Raw genomic sequence first — 23,961 nt, forward strand, 5'->3', positions numbered from 1 at the left:
GAAAGGCAAGGTGGAAGGATCTGGCATAGGAAAGCTGCTCACATCATAGCAGCCATGAAGCAGAATATAAAGGGAGGGACCAAGAAGTAAGCTATGCCCTTCCAGGTCATGACCCCAATGACCTGGGTCTTCCACCCAATCTCTAACAGCAGGTCAGCAGTCACTTGCCACGCACATGCAGCCTCCAAAGCTATTGTAGATCTCAACCGTGACCCCCAACCCCAGGCCTCACACAAACGATACCCACCTCTCTCTACCCATAATGGAATTCTAAGGAGAGACACAAGCACGGAGCAATGTGTCAGCCCCAGGCTGTGTCAAGGAGGCCTGGCTGTCCTGGAGGACGATTCTCCTGACCCTTTTCCTGAGACCTACTGTGTTCAGCACTGATCTTTGCAGTGACACCTCACTGGCTTGTCTTCCAGGCTCCCTGGGTACAGCAGGCCGCGTGTGCAATCTGACTTCCCGAGGCATGGACAGCTGTGAAGTCATGTGCTGTGGCAGAGGCTACGATACCTCCCGCATCACCCGGATGACCAAGTGCGAGTGTAAATTCCACTGGTGCTGTGCCGTACGCTGTCAGGACTGCCTGGAGGCCCTCGATGTGCACACGTGCAAGGCCCCCAAGAATGCCGACTGGACAACCCCTACATGACCCCAGCAGGTCACCATTCACCTTCTCTCCTGCAATGGCTACATCAGATCTGCAAAGACACTGGACCTCTGGGTTCCCTCTGGGGGGATATTTCTGAAGGCCTATGGCCTTTGGCTCAGCAGAAGCCCCTGCTTCTTCCCTGGAGGCCCTGGAACTAGGGGCCACATGCTGCACATAAACATACCCTATTCTATCCATCATCTAGCATTCTGGGGACCCTCTCTTCCTGGTGAGTTCTCTTTTGAAATAATATGACAGGCTGTTAGAGAGGGGAGGCAATGACCCAGACCACTGTCACATAGACTTTTCCTCTTTTTAGAGCAATTGACCAGAGAGAGAAAATAAAACGAGCATCTCCAAGGAGTTTTCTATGTGTCTTCCAACAAATGCTCACAGTTAAAGAATTCTATACTTCCCTCTGGGGCATAAAGAAAGCAAAATCAACTCTCACCAAATTAATGTTCAAAAGACCAAGCAAGGCTTTTGTCTGATTAAATGATGTCCACAACCACCATCTCATAGGTAATTGGTAACTGCTTAGAGAAAAACAGCTTCAATAAACTTCACATTTAAGATGCATATTTTTCAATGCATTTGTTGGCATGTTAAATTTTAATGTAATAAGGTGGGAATGTATGTCCCTTGGTTTGGTAGCATTTTGTATCTTTGCAGTAACCTTCAAAAATGATTGCTATGTATCACTGTTCCCTCTTTAATGAATGTGACTTCTCACTAGGATGTGAAGAGAATTTAAGGAAGACAGAAAATCTCACAATATTCTACAACTATTGGATGAATATGGTAGAAAATAATTTAATTAATGGGCTATCAAAAATGTGTATGAATAAAGAAAAAAAATTCCGATCAGGTCTTATGCATGTGACCCATGGAGTTTTGTAACTGAAATGACAGTGAGAAGGGAAACTTTGGGTATGACAAGACCAGCAAAACAAACTGCTGACAGAGACGTTTCCAGAGCTAATTTGTGCCTGGGACAGCATCTACCATACCCAGATATCCAAGAGAAGTCGGCCATGTGTGCTGAGAATCATTGGGGAGTACTCATCACCTGTCATTTTTAATTGTGTTTATTTAATGTTTGCAAAATGACATGATACTGTAGCCTAAAGCGAATGACACATAGCCTTGCCGGTAAAGTTAGTAACCCCACTATATTACACTGCAAACAAATCGTAACTTGGAGACTATACTTAAGGGATCCAACTATAATTATGGGAACAGCAATATGTACAGTGGTTGGCTTCTGCCATCAGCTAGAAGATGACATTCAGGGAAAATGAAGAGGCTGCCTGCTACATTTTTTTTAATATTAAATGAAAGAAAGGTGAAACCTACAAAGTTACTTCTTCTTATCTTATTCATTTGGTTCTGATTCTAAACAATTTTTTCACAGAGCCAGATTAACAGGATGATTCGTTATATGAATCTGGTGTCAGTTTTTTGTTGTTTACTTATTCTTCAATAGTTTGCAGGTTTGCTGTCTTTAGTTTGGGTTATTTAGACTGATGCTCTTGTAAAACAAATCACTAGAATACTTAGTTGAACTCAAATTTGCTTCCCTGTCCTTTAAAGGATTCATTCATTTCCCCTTCCTCCCAACCCCCAATTTGGTTGTCTGATTTTTTCCTAAGTAGCTTTTTCTCCTTTTTTGTTGTATGGACTCAGAGGGTGGGAACAGCAGGCCAGTATCTGGGCTCAGTGTGGAAAGGGCCAGGCGGGCACGGTCGGCACCGCCACAGGGTGTGGGTACTTCCGCAGTACTTTCTTGGAGGTCTCAAAGCCACTGGCCCTTTTTACTCTAGATGAACTGTGAAATCATAAATCTGTGGTTGTGTTAAGAATGGAGAAGAATCTCAGACAACATCTCAGTTCCTCCAGAGTGAAGAGACCAAGAGAAGCAAAGAGCTCTATGCAAATATCAGCCAGCACCCCAGCGTTGCCTCACAAACAGGACCACTCTAAAGGATCTGATCAACTTAAACACTTTATCCACTCAACTAAATTAGCTTTTTTCAGAGTTAACTAAATGGATTTCAAGGAATTATAGTTTCCAATGAAATATTCACTGCCTCCATCCCAGAATAGTTAGATCTGATTTTCTTTTTATGCTAAAATGCATTCCACCTGATAGGCAGCAAAGAAAACCTACATATATAACCCCATCTAGAAACTTATACACGTTGTCCTAGTATGTAAGGGAGGTAGTAGTGAGTGGCAGTGGTCCTCACTAAGGAGGAAATATTATGAGAGCAAGAGAAAATTCTATTGAAAAAAATCTTTTAAATGGTGAATATACTTTCAAACTCATTTATGCCTTGGTACAGGACCAGTATTCCAGGATTCTGAAATACTAAATACTAATTATCTGAAGGTTTTAAGGGGATGTACGGTACAAATTATTCCAAACAAAATAATGGGAAAATACTATTAGGTCAAATTCTCTTACGACTTCCCTCTCAATAAAAATTTTCTGTAAACAAAAGTGTTCTAGGCCCAAGATAATGCACATTAATTTCTGCGACATCTGAGTAATGTCCACAAGACATCTTGGCTCATTCACTGGAGTTTTCTCTAATGAAGACATGATCTGTACATGCTCGAGACCTAGCATATGACCTGTACTCTTCAGCAGATCTGCTTACTCACTCTTTGTGGTGCTAACTGATGTTTGTCTGTAGTCTCAGAATATACTTTGTCAGGGTTGTTTCTATGTACATCATCCTGGGCTCCAGCGGTCAGAAACAGTTAGTGTCTCAGATGGCTTAAACTCAAGCGAAGGGCCATCTGTGTTGCGTTTATATGCACCTTGAGCTTCTGCCCACTCAGTGCTGGAGCCTTCCTTATGGATGGGGCAGAGGTGCAGGCTTCTCCATAACTCAGACTGTGCTTCCCCTTATCTGGTATCACCAGATTGAAGTAGACACCTGAAGAAGGATCCATCAAATAGCAGTTCAGTCTATGTGGGGCCAGATGACAGGAGGAACAGGGGAGGAAAAGAGCCAGGTAGCCTTTGCCAAGTGACCCGCTGGGGCCAATGGTCACAGGCAGCGGCATTTTTTCTCTTACTGGTCACCCTGCCCCTGTCCCTGATGTTGCTTCCATATCCAGACAGCCCAGCACCTCCATCCTGAGGCTCAGTTGGTCCCAAGCTAACACTCACATCCTCCAGACCAATCATGGAGCTCTGTTCAAAGTAGACAACATTAATTTCAAGAGGTGTTTTGAAACTGTGACAACTATATTCCTTTGTATTCAAATTATCAAAAAGTTTGTAGAAAACACCAGGTATCTCATTTTTTTTTTTTTTCCTTAAGAATGTGGCTTTAAAGTCATACAGTCTAGTTTCACACTGGTTCTTCTTGAGCGAAGACCAGTGCCATCAGCTCTGGGAAGCCTACAGCAGGAAGCCACTACATGACGGTGCTTGTGCCCCACTGGATGGCATTTTCGGGCAGGCTTTTGTTTTCTTCCCAGTTATTATAGGTTGGCCCGAAGCTGATACTGTCTCATTCAGCCGTCCTCTTGCCTGCTCTCAAAGACTCAGAGAAGCATGCAGTGGATCAGAACTTTCTTTTGTGTCTATTTATTGTACCTCAACTTGAGTTCCTTAAGAATAAGAACTGCATTCACCTTGCTGTTTCCAAAGCTGGTAAACAGCCTTTGTCAGCCTGCGCTGAGCTTTTGAAAAGCAACCTGTGATGCGAGCTGACAGCCCCGGTGTGCTCATTTTGACCTTCCCCTCACCTAGCAGAGAAAATTTGCAGTCATCCATGAGTTTATTCTTTACATTTTTTTCTGGGAATCAGCAAGATGACAGGTGATTTGCAAAGCCCAACATGATCATTATTTTTGTAACAGTTGTTCCAGTCTGGACATTCTTCCTGCCTGATACTCACATGGATTTCTGTGTAACCAAACCTCCCACTTCCACAAACTAATAAAGATGTCACGCAGATTGTTACAAAGAACTATTGTTATTTACAAGTCTACATTTTCTGTGATATCAAAACATAATAAAATGAATTTTTAGTGTTAACTTTGTCTTGCCAAACCCTCTGGTGAGAATTCACTGCAGGTTATGGGAACTATTCCTCATCTTTTCTCAAGACCATCCTCTGAATTACTTGATCAATTCGTCTTTGTATTTCTAATGACTTTCAGAGAGAGCCACTGACTTGCCCTGCTGATAACTGTTTTGGTGAGTGAATGAGTGTGGCTTATAGTCAGGACTGAGGTTATTCCAGGTATTACCCTGGGCTTTCCTGTGGGTGCCATCCCAGTGCTCACCCCTGTTGGTGCCAGCATGCTCGGGCAGTGTTTGTAAACTCACTGTCTGTCCACAGCAGCTAACCTCGCCTGTCAATTCTCTGACTTATTGCTTTCTCTGTAGTATTTATTTGCTTTTGGCTAAAATGGAATTCTCCTCAGCTTGATTACAAACATGTAAGATCTCTTGCCCCTTTAATGAGATCTGTGCTTGCTGATGGTAGAGGCTCCTTATATTCAGCGGTAAATGCTCAGAAAATGGGTACAAACTGCCCCACAGCAAAGGTGATCCAACCTTTCATTTTCTTTTTCATTGGTGAGCTGTGTGTAGGGGTTAACCTGACTTAGCAAAGCAAGTTCTGCCCTTTAAGCACCTCAAGGTGCCCCTACCCCGAGTTGGGTTTTTCACCATTCTTCTAGGACTGCATTGGCCCTTCAAGACTATCCTATATCTATTTAGATAATCTGAAACAGAAGTGACTCATCTGTGTGTTTTTCAAAAGACATTTTCTCAAAACACTTTTGCCCAGAAATAGTTGTAGAATTTCCCTATTCCTAGAATTTCCTTTATGTAAAGGAACCTGTCCTATATGGCACTGGACATCTGGTCCCTACCTATTCCATGCCAGAAGCAACTCCCTCAGCCCCCAGCTGTGACAAGCAAAAATGTCTCTGGATATTGCCAAATGTCCCGTGATGGCAAGGGGGTAGAGTGAAGATGAATGGTTAACAGTTGAGAACTAATGTTCTAAGACTTTGGTTTAAACCCTCAATTGAAATGCCAGTTTCAGTTAGAAATACTTCACTGGGAAGGTTCACTAAATGGAATTAATTCTCATTATGAATGTGTCAGACCACCTTGGCAGGAATCTTGTGTAGAGAGGTCAGCAAGATGGAGCTGAGTGAAGAGACCAGGACTTGAAGCTCACTCAGGCCTCTGCTCTGTCCCCAGGGTCAGGGGAAATAGGAGCCTCTTGCTATTCCAGGAAGGGCAATAACTGTAAAGGATCAAACAAAGAACGGAAGGCTAACAAGGAGGAACAATAAAGTAGTTTTAGAAGCTGGAAGCAGAATTCTTAGGCATTCCTTGGTTTTACAACATTTAGTTAGGAAACAAAACAAAACAAAAAAAACAAAGTCCCAAGACCTGGCCTAGAGGTGGAGGAGTGAGGCTGTTAGAGTTCTGCATCCAACAGCTGGATAATTTTGACTCTCTTAGGACAGTCAGAGCCATTTCTCAGATCACAAGAAAGAGGAGACACTACAGAATGAGAAAGTCTAAGCGACAAGCAAAGCCACAGTAATAAGTTCTATTTCTTTTTTTTTTTTATCGGTACCGGGGATCGAACTCACAACTGCTTGCTTGCAAGGCAGGCGCTTATGCCGCTGAGCTAAATCCCTAGCCCTGAATAAGTTCTAGCTTAAAGCCACAGTGCCAGTCGCCTCTGCCACAGGCCACCTTAGCCTCCCGTGGGTAACTTTTAGCAGACTGAAGAAATCAAAGTGCTGTCCAACATGAGGCAGTGGAGCACAAGAAAGGGGAGCACATGGAGGGACGATGGGGACGGCGGAGAAGGCAGCAGCCTGGCCGACCAGCCTCGGCTGGCCAGAGAACCTGGGCCGATGACAGTGGCTAAGAAACCAACCCAAATGCCTGTTTGCTTTGACTTGGTAACATTTTTCATGGGCCAAAATAAAGATACAGAGAGAGACAGACAGAGATAGAGGTGGAGAGAGACAGAGAAAGATACAGAGACAGAGAAAGAGGGCTTTTTACCCCACCCTATACTAGGGATCAAACCTAAGGACTGATTGTTTTTTTATTTTGAGACAGGACCTAAGTTACCCAGACTGGCCTTAAACTTATGATCCTACTGTCTCAGCCTCCCAAGTAGCTGGGATTACAAGCAAGCGTGCTACTTCACCTGATCTAAATTTATATTTTATGCTATCTGAAGAAATAAAGAGCAGATGAGAACCACGTGGATGAACAAATAACTTGCAATTTGCTTCTTCATAGGGCTATCTACCTCTAGATAATAGCATGATTAAAATCTGATCACCATGATCAATTTAACATTTAGACTATTTTTGGACTCTTAACTTGATTTTGTAATTTCCGAGGAAAGACTGACCCTGTGAAAGCCCCTGTAATTGAATCACAGGCTCTGGATTTCCTCCAGGCAGTCCACCCATGCTATTTTGATAGCATCACAGGCTTTCCTAAGTTCCACAGATGAGAGGAATCATGTTACTCCCATAAACACAGCTAAAACAATGAAATGACGAAGATGCATCCAGTAACTACTCAGCTGATTGCTCAGAAAGGTTCCTTTAGCAGAGGCTAGTGGAGCCTGGAAAACCCATCTGTAAATGTTTAGGGGCTTCGTGTTACAGGTGGAGGTCGCACACCAGCCAAACCAATATCAGGAAATTCAGAAACTCTGAATTAGAGTTGCTAAAAGTCTATGCACCCATGGAAAGTTTGGCATCTGCCCCTTGATCATTATTCTCCAACAGCAGTGAAGGCCTTGAACTCTGAGTCGTCATTTTGGAATCATGCGTAATCAAGACAAATATTCCCAGCCTAAGAGCAGGACAATGAGGAGACGGGAGGACGGGTTTAATTTTCCTATATATTGCTGTAACTATAAACAGTGTCTTATCTTCTCAACAATTCTCATGAAATAATAAGCACTAGTGTTTTAAAAAGTATTTACACCAGCCCTTGGAGATTTTATTAGAATCATGATTCACAGATGAGAAATTTTCCTCTTCTACAGGGTTTTGTAATTAGAGTAAGAATTACTCAGTAGACTGTCTATACAGACAAATGTATTTAAATGCTTCCTCTATTAACTATTCACTGGCAAATATCTGTCCAGTTTTCCAAATTGATGGAATGATTGAGTCAAGATGATCCCTCTGCTTTGCATACTCTAGACAGATAATTCAACAGTTTCTGAAAATTATATATTTTTTTGTCTTATGGATGTGACATTGTGACAGAACAATTTATAACATGTATTTCCAAGATCCTGAGAGTGAGGATTCCTGGAATCACAGAACATTACATTTGGAAGAAACTTTGCGGCTAATTCATTTCAACTTTCACATTTTATTTATGAGAAAACAAAAGAAACTTCATGGTATGGGCTGTGATGTAGGCAAGACATTGTGAATTACTGTCAGGAAAGGACACTTATTCATTCAGTAACGAATGGCTTGAGAATCTCCTGTGAGTCAGCTGCTGCACTGTGTCCCAGGGATGCAGCAGGGGCCGAGACAGACATGCCCTCACTGGGAGTGGCGGAAGGACCAACACCTCGCACTGGGCTTGCTTCTTTCCAGGCTTCAAACCATTCTTAGATATGGATATGGACGTGATTATCCTGTTTTGAGCTAAGGCAAATTTCATTGAGATTCAGAACTTGCCCAGGACATAAAAGACTAACACGTTCCTAAGTGGCACTCCCCAGACTCAGTTGACTGCCAAAAGATTTCTTTATGTAGACAGATTTTTAACAAAGCTCTACCAGGAAGGAGGTGACTTTTAATTATATATTTCAAAAGGCATTTTTGTCTAAAATAAAAGTTTCAACGTATTCCTAGGAAATCTGAGATTTCCTGTCATGAGAAATCTACTTTCTGTCATATAGATTCAATTCGCAGTTGATAGTGGTTCTAAAATATTACGTATCAACGTCAATATGATCTGAGTTATGATTTGAGAGTTTTTCCCAAACCCTTTCCTAGTGTTTGATCACTCAGACTGAACGAACACGGCAATAATCTTTCATAATAGTTGCCTTTCTTATGCTGAAAAAGGGAGGCAGAATTTTCTTAGCAACAGTGCTCAAGAAATAGTTTTCAGAATTGTATTCAAATATAGTCATGCATTTTAAAATATTTTAAAGGCACAAAGTGCATATAAATATGATATTGGCATTTATTGCTTTTCTCTTTGTTTAATATGAAGAATGGGTGTTCTTTCTCTCCACAAAACAAACTGGAAATATTTGTGTAATATTGGATGACTGGGCAATGTTTACAGGAACAGCAGTAATCTCTCCCACACCTCCTGATCTAGACATAGTCTGGGAGGGCTGGAGAAATAGTGCAGGTTCCCAGCGGTGACCTTCAGTTGACCTCCATTTGACCGGCTCGTATAGTCTAATTTGTGGTTGGGACTATTTCTGACGGTAGCCAAACTATGAAAAGGAAAGTGTCCAGAAAGTAAGGAAACCAACGACAAGTGCTTACGTGAATATCTGAGGAGTATAGTGAGAGCCAGAGAGAGAATCCTTGTCGAAATGGAATCTAAAATAAGGGGTCAGGGGAGAGGGTGGAGAGTTTTTATTATAATTATTCTTGAAGTACATAGAACAGATTCATACTCATGTTTATACATGATTTTAAAAAAATACTGTCCTCTGTTATGCATTTTACTTTGTGAGAAAGCTGTTAAGAAATGTGAGATCTTAGAGGTGATACTATAAATAAGCAAATAAATAAACAAATACAGTCCAGGGAGATTAATACTGCCTAGAATGTGACTCATTCTTTTGGAGCAATAAATACAGTGATATGATATCCAAAATTTTTTTTTTCTATTCGTTGGACAGGGAAGCATTTTTTCTTACAGCAAGTGTAGCAGACTCAGATCCCTAGGTAGATTAGATTGCCACAGCTCGCTCACACACGTGTCATTTTCTCTTCACTGTCCTGCAGTGAGGTCTAAAACCCTCACCCTCACCAAGGTTGCCAGTAAGGAGAGCCTAGGTTCTAAAACTTTCTATTCTAATGCATGGGTGTTATTCATCTTATTCCTTAATTCAAGAATTACTTATTCAATGAATATCTGGCACAAATTACTATTTGCCAAACATTTCCCCCAGTGTTTAGGATATAGTATAGAATAAGACAAATGAAATAAATTCTGGTAATATGACACCCCAAATACCTTACCACTCTGCCCCGCCCTACAAAATACCTAACAGTTTGGCATAAGGTAAAATAAGCATTCTTTTTTTTTTTTTTTTTGTCTTTTTCGTTTTTATCGGTACCAGGGATCGAACTCACGACTGCCTGCTTACAAGGCAGGCGCTTATGCCGCTGAGCTAAATCCCCAGCCCCTAAAATAAGCATTCTTTAAAATGCGAGCATGAAATCTTCCAGCCCCCACCCTTAAATAAAAGGATGTTCCAAAGGCCAAAAAGGAAGAGGAAGCTGGATGCTTGAGCTTTGGTCCCTCAGTAGAAGTTCACTGATTGCTCTATCTAGAATTTTAAGTTTTAAAGATCATATTGGTACATAAAACATACTTGTGCTTCCTTGAAGTGGACAATTAGAAGTAGGATACAACTTGCCATTCTCTTCCATATAGAGGAACCACCTTCACAGGGCTATACATTCAACAAATGAGAAATCTGACCATTAGCACAAGAAATCAGTAAGAAACTACAGTCGAATATCACTTCATAATGGAGACACTATGAAAAATGATTCAGATTATGCACACATCATATACTACACAAACTAAGATGGCTACAGTGTAATTGGGCAATCTAGTCTATGGATCATTATCATACATATAGTTCATCATTTTCCAAAATGTTAGTAGTGTGTGATTAGTTTGTTATGAGAAGGGATTGGAGTAGGAAAGTGATCTTTAATCAACCACTCCTTACCTTATTTTGGTGTTAGAATTTGTACAACTTAGACGATTGAAGAATCACCTAGGAAAGAAATCAACCTTTAAGAAAATGTGTAGATTGAGATGCCTAGCATATACAAGAGCAAAGCCTGCTGGAGGGTCACATTTTCAACTAAACAGAAGAGGATTGTCACAGATAAAGCTTCTCTAAACCTGAGTTCGTAATCCAAAATTATAAAAAAAAAAACACACAATAAGCCAACATGGCAAGAGTTACAGACAAAATATGTGTATTAGATCCCACCAAAACTCAGATAATAGAAGTATAGAGGTAACATAAATAAGTATGTTTAGAATTGAAAAAATTAAGAGCAAACAAACTTTTTAATAAGGTACATAATACTTAAGAAATAGATTAAAATAAAAGATAGTTGAAGAAAAACACCCCAAAATTAAGAACATAGCTACTTTTATTAAAACAGTGATTTTTCTACCTGTGCTAACAGCTGAGGAAGCATTGTTAAAGTATTTCCTTCTGCTGCTCTCACACTTTAGTCAGTGTCACAAGAAGCTCAAAATACCACAGAAGCTTTTCATTAAAAGTCTGATTTGAAAACAACCACCACAACACTCAGGAGCCATATTAAACAATATAGCATATTCACAAACAGGGTGGTTATGCAAGTTTCAAACACCAAGTGTTCCAGAGGCTTTGGGTTTGTTCCATATTCTCCTGGGGAGCAAGAAGATTCAGTCATGAATATAAGACTACATAAGGCAGGAAAGTTGCAAAACCAAAGAAGAACACTTTTTAAAAAGTCTTTCAAGGACCAAATGCCCAGTAAACCTGTAGATACAGTGGGTAGTATTACAAATTAGATATGACCACTTTGGTAAACAGTATGAAATTCTAAAACTAGAATTACACATGATCTAGCAGTCCCACTTCAGAGTATACACCCAGAGGAATCCAAACCAGTATGTTGAAGTATTTGCTTGCCTATGTTCTTTGCAGCATTATTCATAGTCAGTGGATTTGTGGATTTTAAAAACAGTCTATATACAATTTACAATGTTTCCCCTTCATGATAGTGGAAAAGTGATAATCAGTTGAAACCACATTTCATATTTTAAATACTGATCTGTTCCCAGACTAGCAACACAGAGTAGGATACTCTTATTTTGATGCTGCGTGGTGGAAATAAGTGCAGCTCCTTGTCAGCCATGCAATTGCAAAGGGAACTGCCTCTACTACAGGATACTGTGTTGTTAAGATGTGTTTTATAGTTTAGGTATAGTAAATGCATTTTTGACTTATGATATTTTCAACATTTGATAGATTTAACAGGACTAAGCCTAAGTAAATCAAGGAGAACCTGCACATAACAGAATACTACAGTGGTATAGTCGTTCACATACTCAATTCTCTCCAAAGTTTGGTCACAAGCTGAACTAGACAAGAACTGAATCAAATTTCCCCATAAGGGCAACTGAGCCTAACCATTGAATTGGATTCAGTTCCTGACCAACTCAGTTTGTCATCAGAATCATGGAGGAAGTCAGTTTTATGAACCAAAGTACCCGGGGAAGCTTTGGAATGTTGCCCCCAGGTGGTAAGACCACACCCAACATCCCAAATCATTGGAAGACACATGGAAGGTCCCGTGGGCCTAACTGGGCCATGCCTAGGGACCACCAAATAGCTAACAGGGGCCTGAATTCAGTCCTGGGAGCTGAATGTGGGTGAGTTGAATCCTAGCACATGGGGGAAGCTTTGAAACATCACTCCCAGACTGTAAGACCACACCCAGTGTCCCAAATCATAGGAGGATGCGTGGGAAGTCCCAAGGGCCTAACTGGGCCATGCCCAGTGAACTCCAAGTGGCTAGCAGTTGCCTGCAGTCTGCCCTGGGAGCCAAAATTGGGCCAGGTGATTCCCAGCACACAGGAGAAACTTTGGAATATGCCTTGAAACCCAGAAATACAGGAAAACAACAAAATGAAAGAGCAAAATGCAATCTCAAACTTCCAGCCCAACCCAAGCAAGCCTAGGAAACATGGACACAGAAGAAAATGTAAACCATATACCTGAAATTCCTGAAATGATAACAACTGAAGTAAAGAAACAACTCCGGGAAGCTATAAAAGAACTCAGATCAGAAATAATCTCCCAGGTAAAAGAAGAAATGATAAATGTAATGAAAGAAATGCTGAACACATCTAAAGAAGACATAGTTAAAAATTTAGAGGAACAATGCAAAAAGATGGAAACTCTGAATGAACATTATAAGAAACAATATATGAAGCAGATTCAAAGAAATATACAGGAAATCAAAAATTGCATCAAAAGTTGGCAAAACTGCCTCAATGAAAGTGAAGATAGAATTTCAGACCTCAAAGACAAGATTGCAGCTAGTGAATAGGAAAGGAAAGATCTTTTAAAAATAACAAGGAATCAGGAAATAACAATTCAACAGCTGCAAGATGATGCAAAGAAAAAACAACATAAGATTTATAAGTATAAATGAAAAGGAAATTGACAACAAGATATCAAGAGGCTATTTACAGAAGTAATAGCTGAAAATTTCCCAAACATGAGAATGGAAACTGACACATAGATCAGTGAAGCATACAGAACTCCAAATAACCAGAACCAAAGTACCCCCATATTCAGTCTTTAAAAAAACTTTGAAATTTCTGTCATTTATAAAAACATGGATGAACCCAAGTTTAATTCAGTTGAAATAAACAGCACAGAGAGACAAATTCCATATGACCTCACATATTTTTATAAGCAGGATTCTGTCACTATAACAATGACCTGAGTGGGGGAGGGGCCCTAATATTTATTTTGGCTTATGGTTTTGGAGATTCCAGTTCATGGTTGATTAGATTGGTGGTTTTGGGGTTTTCAAGGCAGCACAATACAGCAGGGTTTACATTGTGGAACCAAACTTCTCATCTTATGATAACAAATAAGGTAGGGAGAGGAAAGGAATAGAGTCCCACTATCCCCTTTGAAGGCATGTCCCCAGTGACCTGAGTACCTCACTCTAGATCCTGCCTCTTAAAATTTTCACCACTTTCCAAAAATACCAAACTGGGGATCAAGCATGTAACACAGATCTTTGGGGGAATTACATTATACAGTCTTGGTACTCAGCTGCCTTGAAACTCACCAAATTTGGTACCTGTCACACCTGACCAAAAACCTTTTTCCAATACTCATCACTTATTTGGTATTCAATGGAATAGCCAGAATTTGTTGGAGATGAAGGCTTCATGACTCATTACCCTACTCAGTTAAAACAATTTGTTGGTACTTGTCATTTTCTGTGCTCATGTGCCTCTTAGAAGCAATTAATGGTGTCATGCTACCATTGTATAAAATCCATACTTTAGCACAGATAGAGTATGTATCATATATAGAATCTTTAAAAGTCGAGCCCAGAGTCATGGACAGTAGAATAAAGTCTGGAGTGAAGGCTCAGGAGAGGGCAATCAAGAGGTGTAAAGTTACAGTCAGGTGGGAGGAATAAGTGCCAGTGTTTTATTGCATAATAGAGTGACTTTGGTTAATAGTGCTATGTGTATTTCAAAATAGTTGAGAGGATTTTAAAACTTCTCACCACAAAAATGATAAATATTTGAGGAAATACCTATGCTACTTAACTTTGTTTGATCACACACAAAATATTACCTTGTATACCATAAATATATGCAATTATCATTTGTTGATTAAAAAACAAACATGAATGAAAAAGATATTGTGGCATTAAGAAAAACCATGAAGAACATATTGTAAGAGGGCATTTTGAGCAATATAGAAAGATTAAAGTGATTGAAATTATTATTATTGACTGAGGCTATGACAAGAAAAAAGGCTTTGCTTTTACAACCAACATGGATGATGACTCCATGGATAAGATGGTCATGCAGAAACACCACACTGAAAATGGCCATAACTGTGATGTAGAGAGACCCTTGGCAACGCAAGAGATTGCTATTCCCTTGTCTAGGTCAAAGAGGTACAGAAAACTGTGCCAGTATTTGTACAGGTTGTCATCGAGGAAATGAAAATTTTGATCATGCAGAAAATTTTAGTGGCTGTGACAGTGGCACAGTGGACTCTAGACTTATGAATTCACTTTGCTCCCAAGGGCTGGTTGTAACTCTAGTTGATTGTAAATTAAGACTATTTTTCCCATAAGAAATAATGGAAATACCCACAATCTGAACTTCTCAAAGCACTTCTTATGTTTTCATAAGAAAAGGTGTTGTATAATGTGTGTAATTTACCAGAAACACCAATAATTTTCCTTGTGCATTCACCAAAAAGTTATGAAATGTGCCTAGTTTACCGGAAACAATTACTTTACTTACCACTCAAATGGACATCTTCGGCTTGCAGGAAAGGAGGATAAAAAGGAAAGTGGTTATTGTCTGGAAGGAGAGTCCCTGTCTTGACTACTTTTCTCTCATTGCTGAGACAGAACACCTGACACCCAAAATTAAGGGAAAAAAGGTTTATTTAGTTTATAGTTTTTTCAGTCCATAATCATCTGGCTGCTAGGCAGGGTGGCACGGCACTGGGCCAATACTTTAAGGCAGCAAAAGAGTGAAAGAGGGAAGAGCAAACCTCTTTTTCTTTTATATAGTACACAGCCTCCACCCATTCACAATATTTCCTTGCCCTCCTCTTACACAAAATGAAGATATTTGCAAAGTTAGGATCCTGGTTCCTTGCTGAATCTCCTAGTGAAACTTCGAAACTTTTCAAGTTGACACAATGTATCAACCATAACAGTCCACCCCTTGTCAACTTGGCAACCCCACACATGTCTTTAAATCAGCCTCCAGATACAAAGGCAGGCTTATTCTTACCATTTCACAACTTGAACATTGTAACACAGGTTTAACAATCCTTAAGAACTAACACCGTCTGTCAACATTATACTACATTAGAACCATAACATTTTGCCCCTGGCCTTCCAAAGACTCAATATCCCTTTATGCAAAAGACACGTAGTCCATCTGCAGGAATTGCCAAAGCCTAACAGTTTCAGCATTGCTAGAAAGTTCAAGTCCCAAGTCTCTTCCAAGATGGAAGGCAAACTCTTAACTGCAAGCTCCTGTACAAATGAAAACAAAGTTAAACATTTCCAACATGCAATGGCACAAGATAAACATTTTCATTCAAAAAGTTCAAACAGGAGCTTATAAAGGATTGGGAAAAAAGCAAGTCCAAAATCCAGAAGGGCAAGCGTTAAGTCCTGTAGCTCCATGTGTACCATCTGAGGCAATGTGTGGCAAATTGTGAGCTCCAAAGGGCTTGTGTGGCTCCACCCTTCCAGCACTTCTGGTGGTTTTAGCTCCCACAGTTTCTCTCTTGGGCTGACTTAGCTCCCTCCTTGCAGGTTTCCTTAGATGAGACACATTCCTGGCTTTTCCAAATTTCTGGGGTCTCCACTGCACCTTGGGCTTCACACTCACAGCCTCACACACTGCCCTCACAAGGGCACACTTCCTGGCCTCCCAAACCTTCAGAAATTGGTATGGAAGCCTTTTCAATCTCAGAACTCTTACATTCTGTATGCAGCTAAAACAAGCACCACGAATGATGCTGAGGTCTGCTGCCAGCTAGAGCAGTAGCCAGGCCCTCTTCTATTTGGCTATAGGAGTTGAGTGCTTGGATTGCTGGGCACTCTGAATCCAATTCTGAGGAACAAATTTTCTATGTTGCTGCCATTCTGGAACCTCCTGTGGCCTCTGTTGCCGTTCTGGAACATGGCATTCTGCAGCTTTCTCCTCTAAGCAAAGTCTTTCACTTTTGTAGTTTTGAGGCTGCAAAGGGTAGAGGCTGCTGCTATGTCCCGTGATGCACCCAAGCCATCTTTTCCTTTCTTTCTTTCTTTCTTTCTTTCTTTCTTTCTTTCTTTCTTTCTTCCTTCCTTCCTTCCTTCCTTTCTTTCTCTCTTTCTCTTTCTCTCTCTCTCTCTCTCTCTCTCTCTCTCTCTCTCTCTCTCTCTCTCTCTCTGTTTTGTTCTTCTTTCTCAGCAATGGAGATCTCAGCTCTATCTTCGCAGTCCAAAGCTTTACTGGAGCTTTTTCCCTGGCCAAACTCATCACATTTTAAATCACCCTGTTGGGTTCTTTACTCTTGATTCACAACATAAACCTGGCTAAAAACCTCCAACAATAGCCATGTTGCCAACTCATTCGGCTGCCTGGAAATTTCTTCTGCCAGATTAATTAGTCTGCTGCTCTTAATCTTAATCTCAGGCAAAGTTCTGGACATGAGAAAAATGCAGACAAACTTTCTGCCAAGCCATAACACACATCATCTGGAGTCCAGCACCCAAGGTAGTCCTTCCCAGCAGAAACTCCCCCCACCCTCCAAACCTGGGCTTTACAGTAGGGTTTCTATCTGTCTTCTGGTCTTCGAAGCTCTGACCAGAATCTCCCATACAGACCAGCCTAAGCTGTTGCAGGGTTACTCTTTCAGGTAACATATCTGAACTTTTCCAACTCTTCCCACAAGCCATTCCCAAAGGCTCGTAAACCACATGGTCAGGTATAGTCACAGCAACAACCCCTCTCCACTGGTACCGAATTCTGGCTTGGTTACTTTTCTCTCATTGCTGAGACAAAACACTTAACATCCAAAATTAGGGAAAGAAAGATTTATTTAGTTTACAACTAAATAAAGGTGTATAGCATCTTAAAGTTAGCTATAACATTTTGATTCATAGGCTACAGTAGAGGAATTGTATTAGATGGGGAGAACTTGACTGAGAACCATGAGAATTCTTCAGCCAATTTTTCTTCCAAATCTCATGGGTGTGCAGGAGCACTGTCAATGATGAGTAGTCTCGAGTGTTAAATCTTTTTCCTCTAGATATTCCTTAACTGAACAGAAAGTCTCCCTGATCTACTCAAGAAAAAGTACTCTTGTAGCCCAGGCTTTAGCGTTAGATCTCCACGTGACTCCTAGCCTCCAGTCTTTATGTTTTCTGAACACTAGGGGTCTCAGAGTAATAACCAAGAGAGGTTTTATCTTGAGGTCACCATGCAACATTGGCATATAGCAGTAAGGTTAGCCTATCCTTTATGGGCTTGTTGCCTGGCATTTTTTACTCTTCCTGGGTAATGTATATTAAGTCACTGGACATTTTCTTCCAGACAAGCCCAGTGTCATCACAGTTGAAAATTTGATGACAATAAAAGCCATCATTTCAAAGTGGTGTGTGTAATTTTCAGCAGCCTTTTTTTTTTTAAATCAAAACTGGCTGCTTCACCATGCCTAGTGATACTATGAGTCCCAGTTCTCACTTTAAAATTGTGAAACCACCCCTTACTGGCACAAAATGCTTCACCACTATCAGCTATGCATTACCCTTTACAAGATCTTCATTTACAGACTTGGCTTTTACCCAAATTATATACCCCGACTATAACCTGCCACCTGCCTTTCATTTATCCTTCAAATAGTAGCCTTTCTGAATCACCTGACACTGTTGATTATGACTTACTCGAGTAACACCTTTAGCAACACTAGCTTCCTTATACAAATCTTTTATCTGTAAGATTGTTAAGATGGTGGATTAAAACATGCTGCACATGTTAGTGAGATCAGACACATAAATACCATTCTCATATTTTGCCATAGTTTCCTTCTTTTTGTTGTGATTACTTTCTTGACCTTCCCTTTCTTTCTTAGCTTTTATTCTAGCTTTTTTGAGGCCATTATGATAGCAGTAATTGTAACAATAAGATAAAGCACTGACTGAACTCATGTCCACAAACATGCACATCTGGGCTCAGACTGACGCTTATGTATCCTTACATTCACTTTTCTGGCATCGTGAGTCTTTATTTATTTATTTTTTATTTAAAAGGAAAAAGAGAAAAAAAAAGCAGAACAAAACAAAACAGTGTAAGGGTACAAGTAATTCAGAACTACAAAAAAAAAAAAAAAACAAAAACAGTAAGCTATCACCAGTTAATAGATTACATGCTATCATCTTAGAAATGGTGTTTCAGGTCACAGGATCAAAGCATACAAAGTGAACATTCAAACAGTGAGACTGCAAATAGTTGTGTTCAGTGATCCAATCAAAAATATTGATATGGTCTTCTATGTAACACACCTAAACACCCTTGCTGTTGTATCCTTTAGGGCACTTTTTTTTCCCTCTCTTTATTACAACAAAATTTACACATTTTGGGTTTTATTGCTCCCTTAGATCTTATTACTTTTTTTGTAAGAGAATAAAATCAAGCATGAAAAAACAAAGCTGTCAGTCAAAACCAAGGATAGACATAGCACATGATGTAAAAACAGAGTACAAGGTTATCAACAATGGTTACCATAATGCCTCTTGTTTCCTTAAGAAGAATTGTCTATCTCATTAGGTATTATAAAGTTGAACAAAACAGTAGAGAACAAGACCAATAAAACCTAAACATTGCAAATCTTACATAACCTCAAAAGAGGATAATAGTCAAACCAGAATGGGCATCATAGTGAATCTTATTGCCTTCAAAGTAGTTGCCTATACTCTGATACTTGATACTTTTATACAGAGCATAGAGTCTAATCAGTCAAAACAAGATAACGGGGGTATTACAGGACTTCAAGTTAATAGGAAATCAAAAAAGTTACTATAATATATCCTGCTAGTTTTTTTGATTTTTCCCCTTAATTTAAAAAAAGAAATTTAAAAAATTAAATAATTTTTTAATGAATAAGGGAGAGGTTGAGATAAAAGGGGGCATAACAACATAACAATACAGGTTAAAGCATGACACTTTCAGCAACCTAGTGCTTCACCACCAAATAACCCGACTTAATAGTAGTTACCATAGTGTCTTTTTCCTTGAAATATTTGAATATAACTTCATATGCTATAGCATCAAACATATCAAGACAGTGTAAAACCATTCAAGTGGATGAAAGCATTGTAGAGTATTTAGAACCAGCTAACAGAAAAATGAACAATGGTGAGTCTTTATTTACAGTTGACAAGTGGGTGGCATTTGGATCATAACCACAGATTTTGGTCATAAGTTACAGCTAAAATTGTGGTCATTACCCAAGTTGTTTGTATGTCAGACTGCTCATAACTCAAGAGTCCACTGTAGTAGATATAATTGAAGTAGGAATGAATATTATAAATTTGATAATGGTGGAAGGAATTTTGAGGTGATGAAAGCTATAGTGGATGTTGGCAATTAACAATAACCATTATTCAAGATTCATGAATGATGGACACTATGGAGGCAAATGCTCTCGACATTTATAATAGTGAAAGTCAGTACTTTGACAAACCACAACACAAAAGAGGACTACAAGGTTGTTGCAGCATTAGCAGTGGCTATGGCAGTGGTGGAAGAGCTTAATTACTGCCCAGAACAGAAGCTTAGCTAAAGAGAGAAATAACACATTTATTATTGCCTTTTAAAGTCAGTATTATCTAAGTTTAACAGCACAGGCACAAATTATTTTGCTCAGCATTTCTTGTTCCATCTCCTTTCCTCTTGGAATAGATTTTTATTTTCTTCAGATTCCTAAATATAGAGACTGTTTTTGGTCAACTTTGTCTGAAATTGTCTGTACTTTATCTTAATTTTTTTCTTTTTGGTACTGAGGACTACGCCATAATTTATCTACATATAAAAGTACCTGTTAACATTTATTTTTAAAAATGATTTCTTCACTTTTTAATTTTTTTTTATTTTGAAAGTAGTAAAATACAACAGAACAAGACAAAATAAAGCCAACTGAGACCGTGTAGTGAAATTGGTACAGAACTTCACAGCAGGTTACCGGGATAACAGTAATAGGTATCACAGTATATTTTGTTATCTTTACAATAGTTGTTCTTTCAATTATGTATAGCAAAATAAAATAAAATATAGAACATATCAAAACAGAATATTGAATAGAGCAGTACCATTAATCAGAATGGAGCAAAAAAGTAATAAAAATATTTGCCTTCAAAGAGATGGTAGAAGGAACTCCCTCTTATCTGCTATGGTCAACCTCCCAGGAGATGCTCAGATTTCTGGTTCCCATTTGCTAAAAGGGGGACAGGAAAAAAGGGGTAGGGGAGGTGGGATGTTTGACTCTAGGCCATGCACCAGTAGGTTCACTATTGCTTAGCAGGAAGGCAGGCTGGTTTCTTGGTTTCCCAGTGTCCTAAGTTCCAACATGGTGTGGATCTCAGAAGACACTGGTGATTCTCCCCCTGGAGGGGCCATTGTCTGCCACACTACAGCCACTTATCAGGGAGGGGAGCTGCTTGCTTGATTTCCCAGGGTCCTAACATGGTACCAATCTCAGGAGAAACTGGTGCTTCTCCCCCTGGAAGGGCCGCAGTCTGCCACACTACAGCCACTTACCAGGGAGGCGAGCTGCTTGCTTGATTTCCCAGGGTCTTCAGATAGCTAAATCTGTTATACACCTTGGTCCTTTGCACATCATTCATGTATTTGTGGTTGCTGTGTACTTTTGTTCCTGAGGCTTTAAGTTGTCAGTCTTTTCTCCTCTTCCTCATTGTTCTTCAGTCTTTCATTTCAGCCCTTCTCTATTGTAAATCCAATATTGAGTTCAGTTATCGAAGTATTGTAGTCCTCTTTTTAGTTTTCCTCACAATCCAAAAGTTATATTTGTAATCCCATTGAGAGTTTATTGGAATCCCAGCAAGTTAATTCCAAGCTACCACCACAATGCAACTCACAGCGAGAGTAAAGATAGCAAGACATATTCCAAGTTAAGGGCAGCCAAGGGGTTCTAAGTCCAATCCTGGTGAGGACATGCAGACAAAGACCAATTTCTTCACATTTTAACAGCATATGAAGCCAGGCAACCACAGTAGCAGGGGCTATTACGAGAAGGGTTTTTTTAATAAAATATTTCTATAAACAACAAAATAAAGATTATATTTGCAACTAACTGCATAACAGTTATTTTAGTATCTATTCTGTGTAAACACAATGCATTCCAACAAAAGTTTTAATGTAGTTATTCTTAGACCCATGTTGCTGATTAGTAAATATAGCAGTCCAATATTGATGTTGACTAAAACTTTAAAAAAAATCAATGGATGTAGTGAACAAAAAATAGATGCAGCCTAAAAAGAGAATTAAATAAATGAAAGATAAATCAAAGGAGATTATCCAAAATCCAAGATATAAAGACAGGAAAATATAAAAGTAGTGAAGAGATAAGCAAAATCAAATGAATAAACTCATCACATGCCTTAATTCATGTTGCAGAAAGAATGAGAAAATGGAAAAGGTCTATATTTTCCAGAATGGATAAAAGATACAAATCTTCAGTTTAAAAAAAGGATAAAAACTAGGCAGGTTAAATAAAATAAACCTACCTCAAAACATTGTTGAAGTAGTGTGGAGAGGAAAAGAAAACAGAATACAGAGGAGCAAAGATGGCAGATAGATAACAACTGGCTATAGAAGCTCCCTGAGATAGTCAACTTAGAATTCAGCAATACATAGTGAGGAGCTCCAAACAAAGGGAGATGAATTCTCTCATCCCAAGAAGAAATTAAGGCGACTTGCTGACCATCCAAGGTCCCGCCACAACTGGCTGAGGTCCCACTGTGACTTGCTGGGGTCCTGCTGCTTAGACTCTGGAGGCACAGTTACATTGAGTTTGGGGTCAGCAAGCCCAACAGAGGGCTGAGTTGGCAGGATGCCTACATCGACCTGTGGTGAGTGACGGGATTGGAGCCATTCCATAAATAGGGGGGCTCTGGCGGATAACATTCTGGGACCAGGTAGGATTGGCAAATACAAGAGACAGCAGTGACTTCAGTCAATTGTTCCCTTCCCAGATGGGATTTGTGGAGTGAGCTAGGCCTGGGTCACGTGACCCAGCTGAGTCCCAATAGGTTATCTGAGGTCAAGTCCCTGCTGCAGTGGCACACACCAACCATACTGGCCCAGTGAGGCTTCGGAGGTTTGGCTGGTCTGGAGTGAAGGCAGGACAAAGTAATACAGTAGTGCAGGCCACAGAAGTTTGACTGATCTGGAGGGGAAGGGCCCGCATATGCTATCCCTGTCTGCAACTCACTAGCACACTGCTGTAGGAAGGGTCACTTAGCCAGTGCACTTTAGAAGAATTGTAACCAACAAAGCAAGAAACTGGGGCCTCCTGGAAGAAGCAAAAAAGAGGGGAAGAGGAAACAACAAAAAGTCCCCAGGCCTCAACCCTGAGAACATTGACCCAGGAGGGGTAAATACAAAAGAGAACAAGGAAAGCAAACATGCAATATCAGACACAGTGCCAGTGGACATAAAGAGATATATTCAGGACCTCACAGGTGAGTTCAAAACTGAGATATTTAGCCAAATAAGGCAAGATATAAGAAGTTTAATAAAAGAGATACTAAGCACCCCTCAAGCAGACACAGACAGAAGAAGAGAGGAACTCAAACAAAGGAGAGAACCATTTGGTGAAGAATATATAGAATACATGAAGCAGATTCAAAGAGATCACCAGCAGATTCAAAGAGATCACCAGGAAATATGGCAAATCAGCTTGAAAGAAACTAAGGATAGATTATCCAAACTGGAGGACAATTTTGCAATGTGGGAGTATGCAAGGGAAAACTTTTTAAAAAGTAACAAGGAAACAAGCAGTAACAATACAAAGGCTAGAAGATGACAAAAGGATCTATAACGAGAATAAAGAATGTAAATGAAGAAGCTGGGATATAAACAATGGAACTACAAAGGTTACTCACAGAAATAATTAAGGAAAACTTCCCAAACATAGGAAAAGGAAATAATATTCTGATATATGAGTCATACAGAACTCCAGCCACCTACAACCAAAACAGAGTTACACCCAGGCATATAATAATCAAGATCCCAGAAATTCAATATAAGAACAGAATATTAAAAGCTGTTAGAGACAAGAAACAGATAACCTACAGAGGAAGACCCATCAGAATAATGGCAGACTTCTCGACACAAACCATCAAGTCAAGAAGAGCCTGGAGTGAAATATTCCAAGCCCTGAAAGAAAATAGCCTCCACTCCAGATTGATATACCCTGCTAAACTGCCTCCAGAAATTAATGGAGAAACAAGATGCTTCCAAGACAAAGAGGAACTTGGGAAATTTGCAACCACCAATCCAACTCTGCAGAGCATACTGTAGGGCATTCTAGAGAGAGAGAAAAGTACTAGGATTCCAGGAACAGTGGCAGAGAGGCCTCAATGAATGGAGCAGAAAACAGAATGAAGAAGATAAGCAGACAACTGATGGCAAAAAAAGATCATAACAGAAATGAGGCAGAGAAGATTTTATTCAAAACTGATATGATTGATAGTAT

General features: G+C 39.8%; 1 protein-coding gene across 1 annotated transcript in view; it reads left to right on the forward strand.

Moving 5' to 3' along the window:
• The window catches only part of Wnt2 (Wnt family member 2), a 41,566-nt gene extending 40,042 nt beyond the window's left edge, over positions 1 to 1,524 (forward strand). The window contains exon 5 of the mRNA XM_003475139.5: positions 426 to 1,524. Coding sequence (XP_003475187.1) covers positions 426 to 655 — 230 coding nt within the window. The 3' untranslated portion in view covers positions 656 to 1,524. The remainder of the gene's footprint in view (positions 1 to 425) is intronic.
• Positions 1,525 to 23,961: the final 22,437 nt, after the last annotated feature.

Source organism: Cavia porcellus, unplaced genomic scaffold (genome assembly GCF_034190915.1).
Source record: "Cavia porcellus strain 051 isolate PalLab524CR breed Dunkin Hartley unplaced genomic scaffold, mCavPor4.1 scaffold_2, whole genome shotgun sequence".
Classification (NCBI taxonomy): domain Eukaryota; kingdom Metazoa; phylum Chordata; class Mammalia; order Rodentia; family Caviidae; genus Cavia; species Cavia porcellus.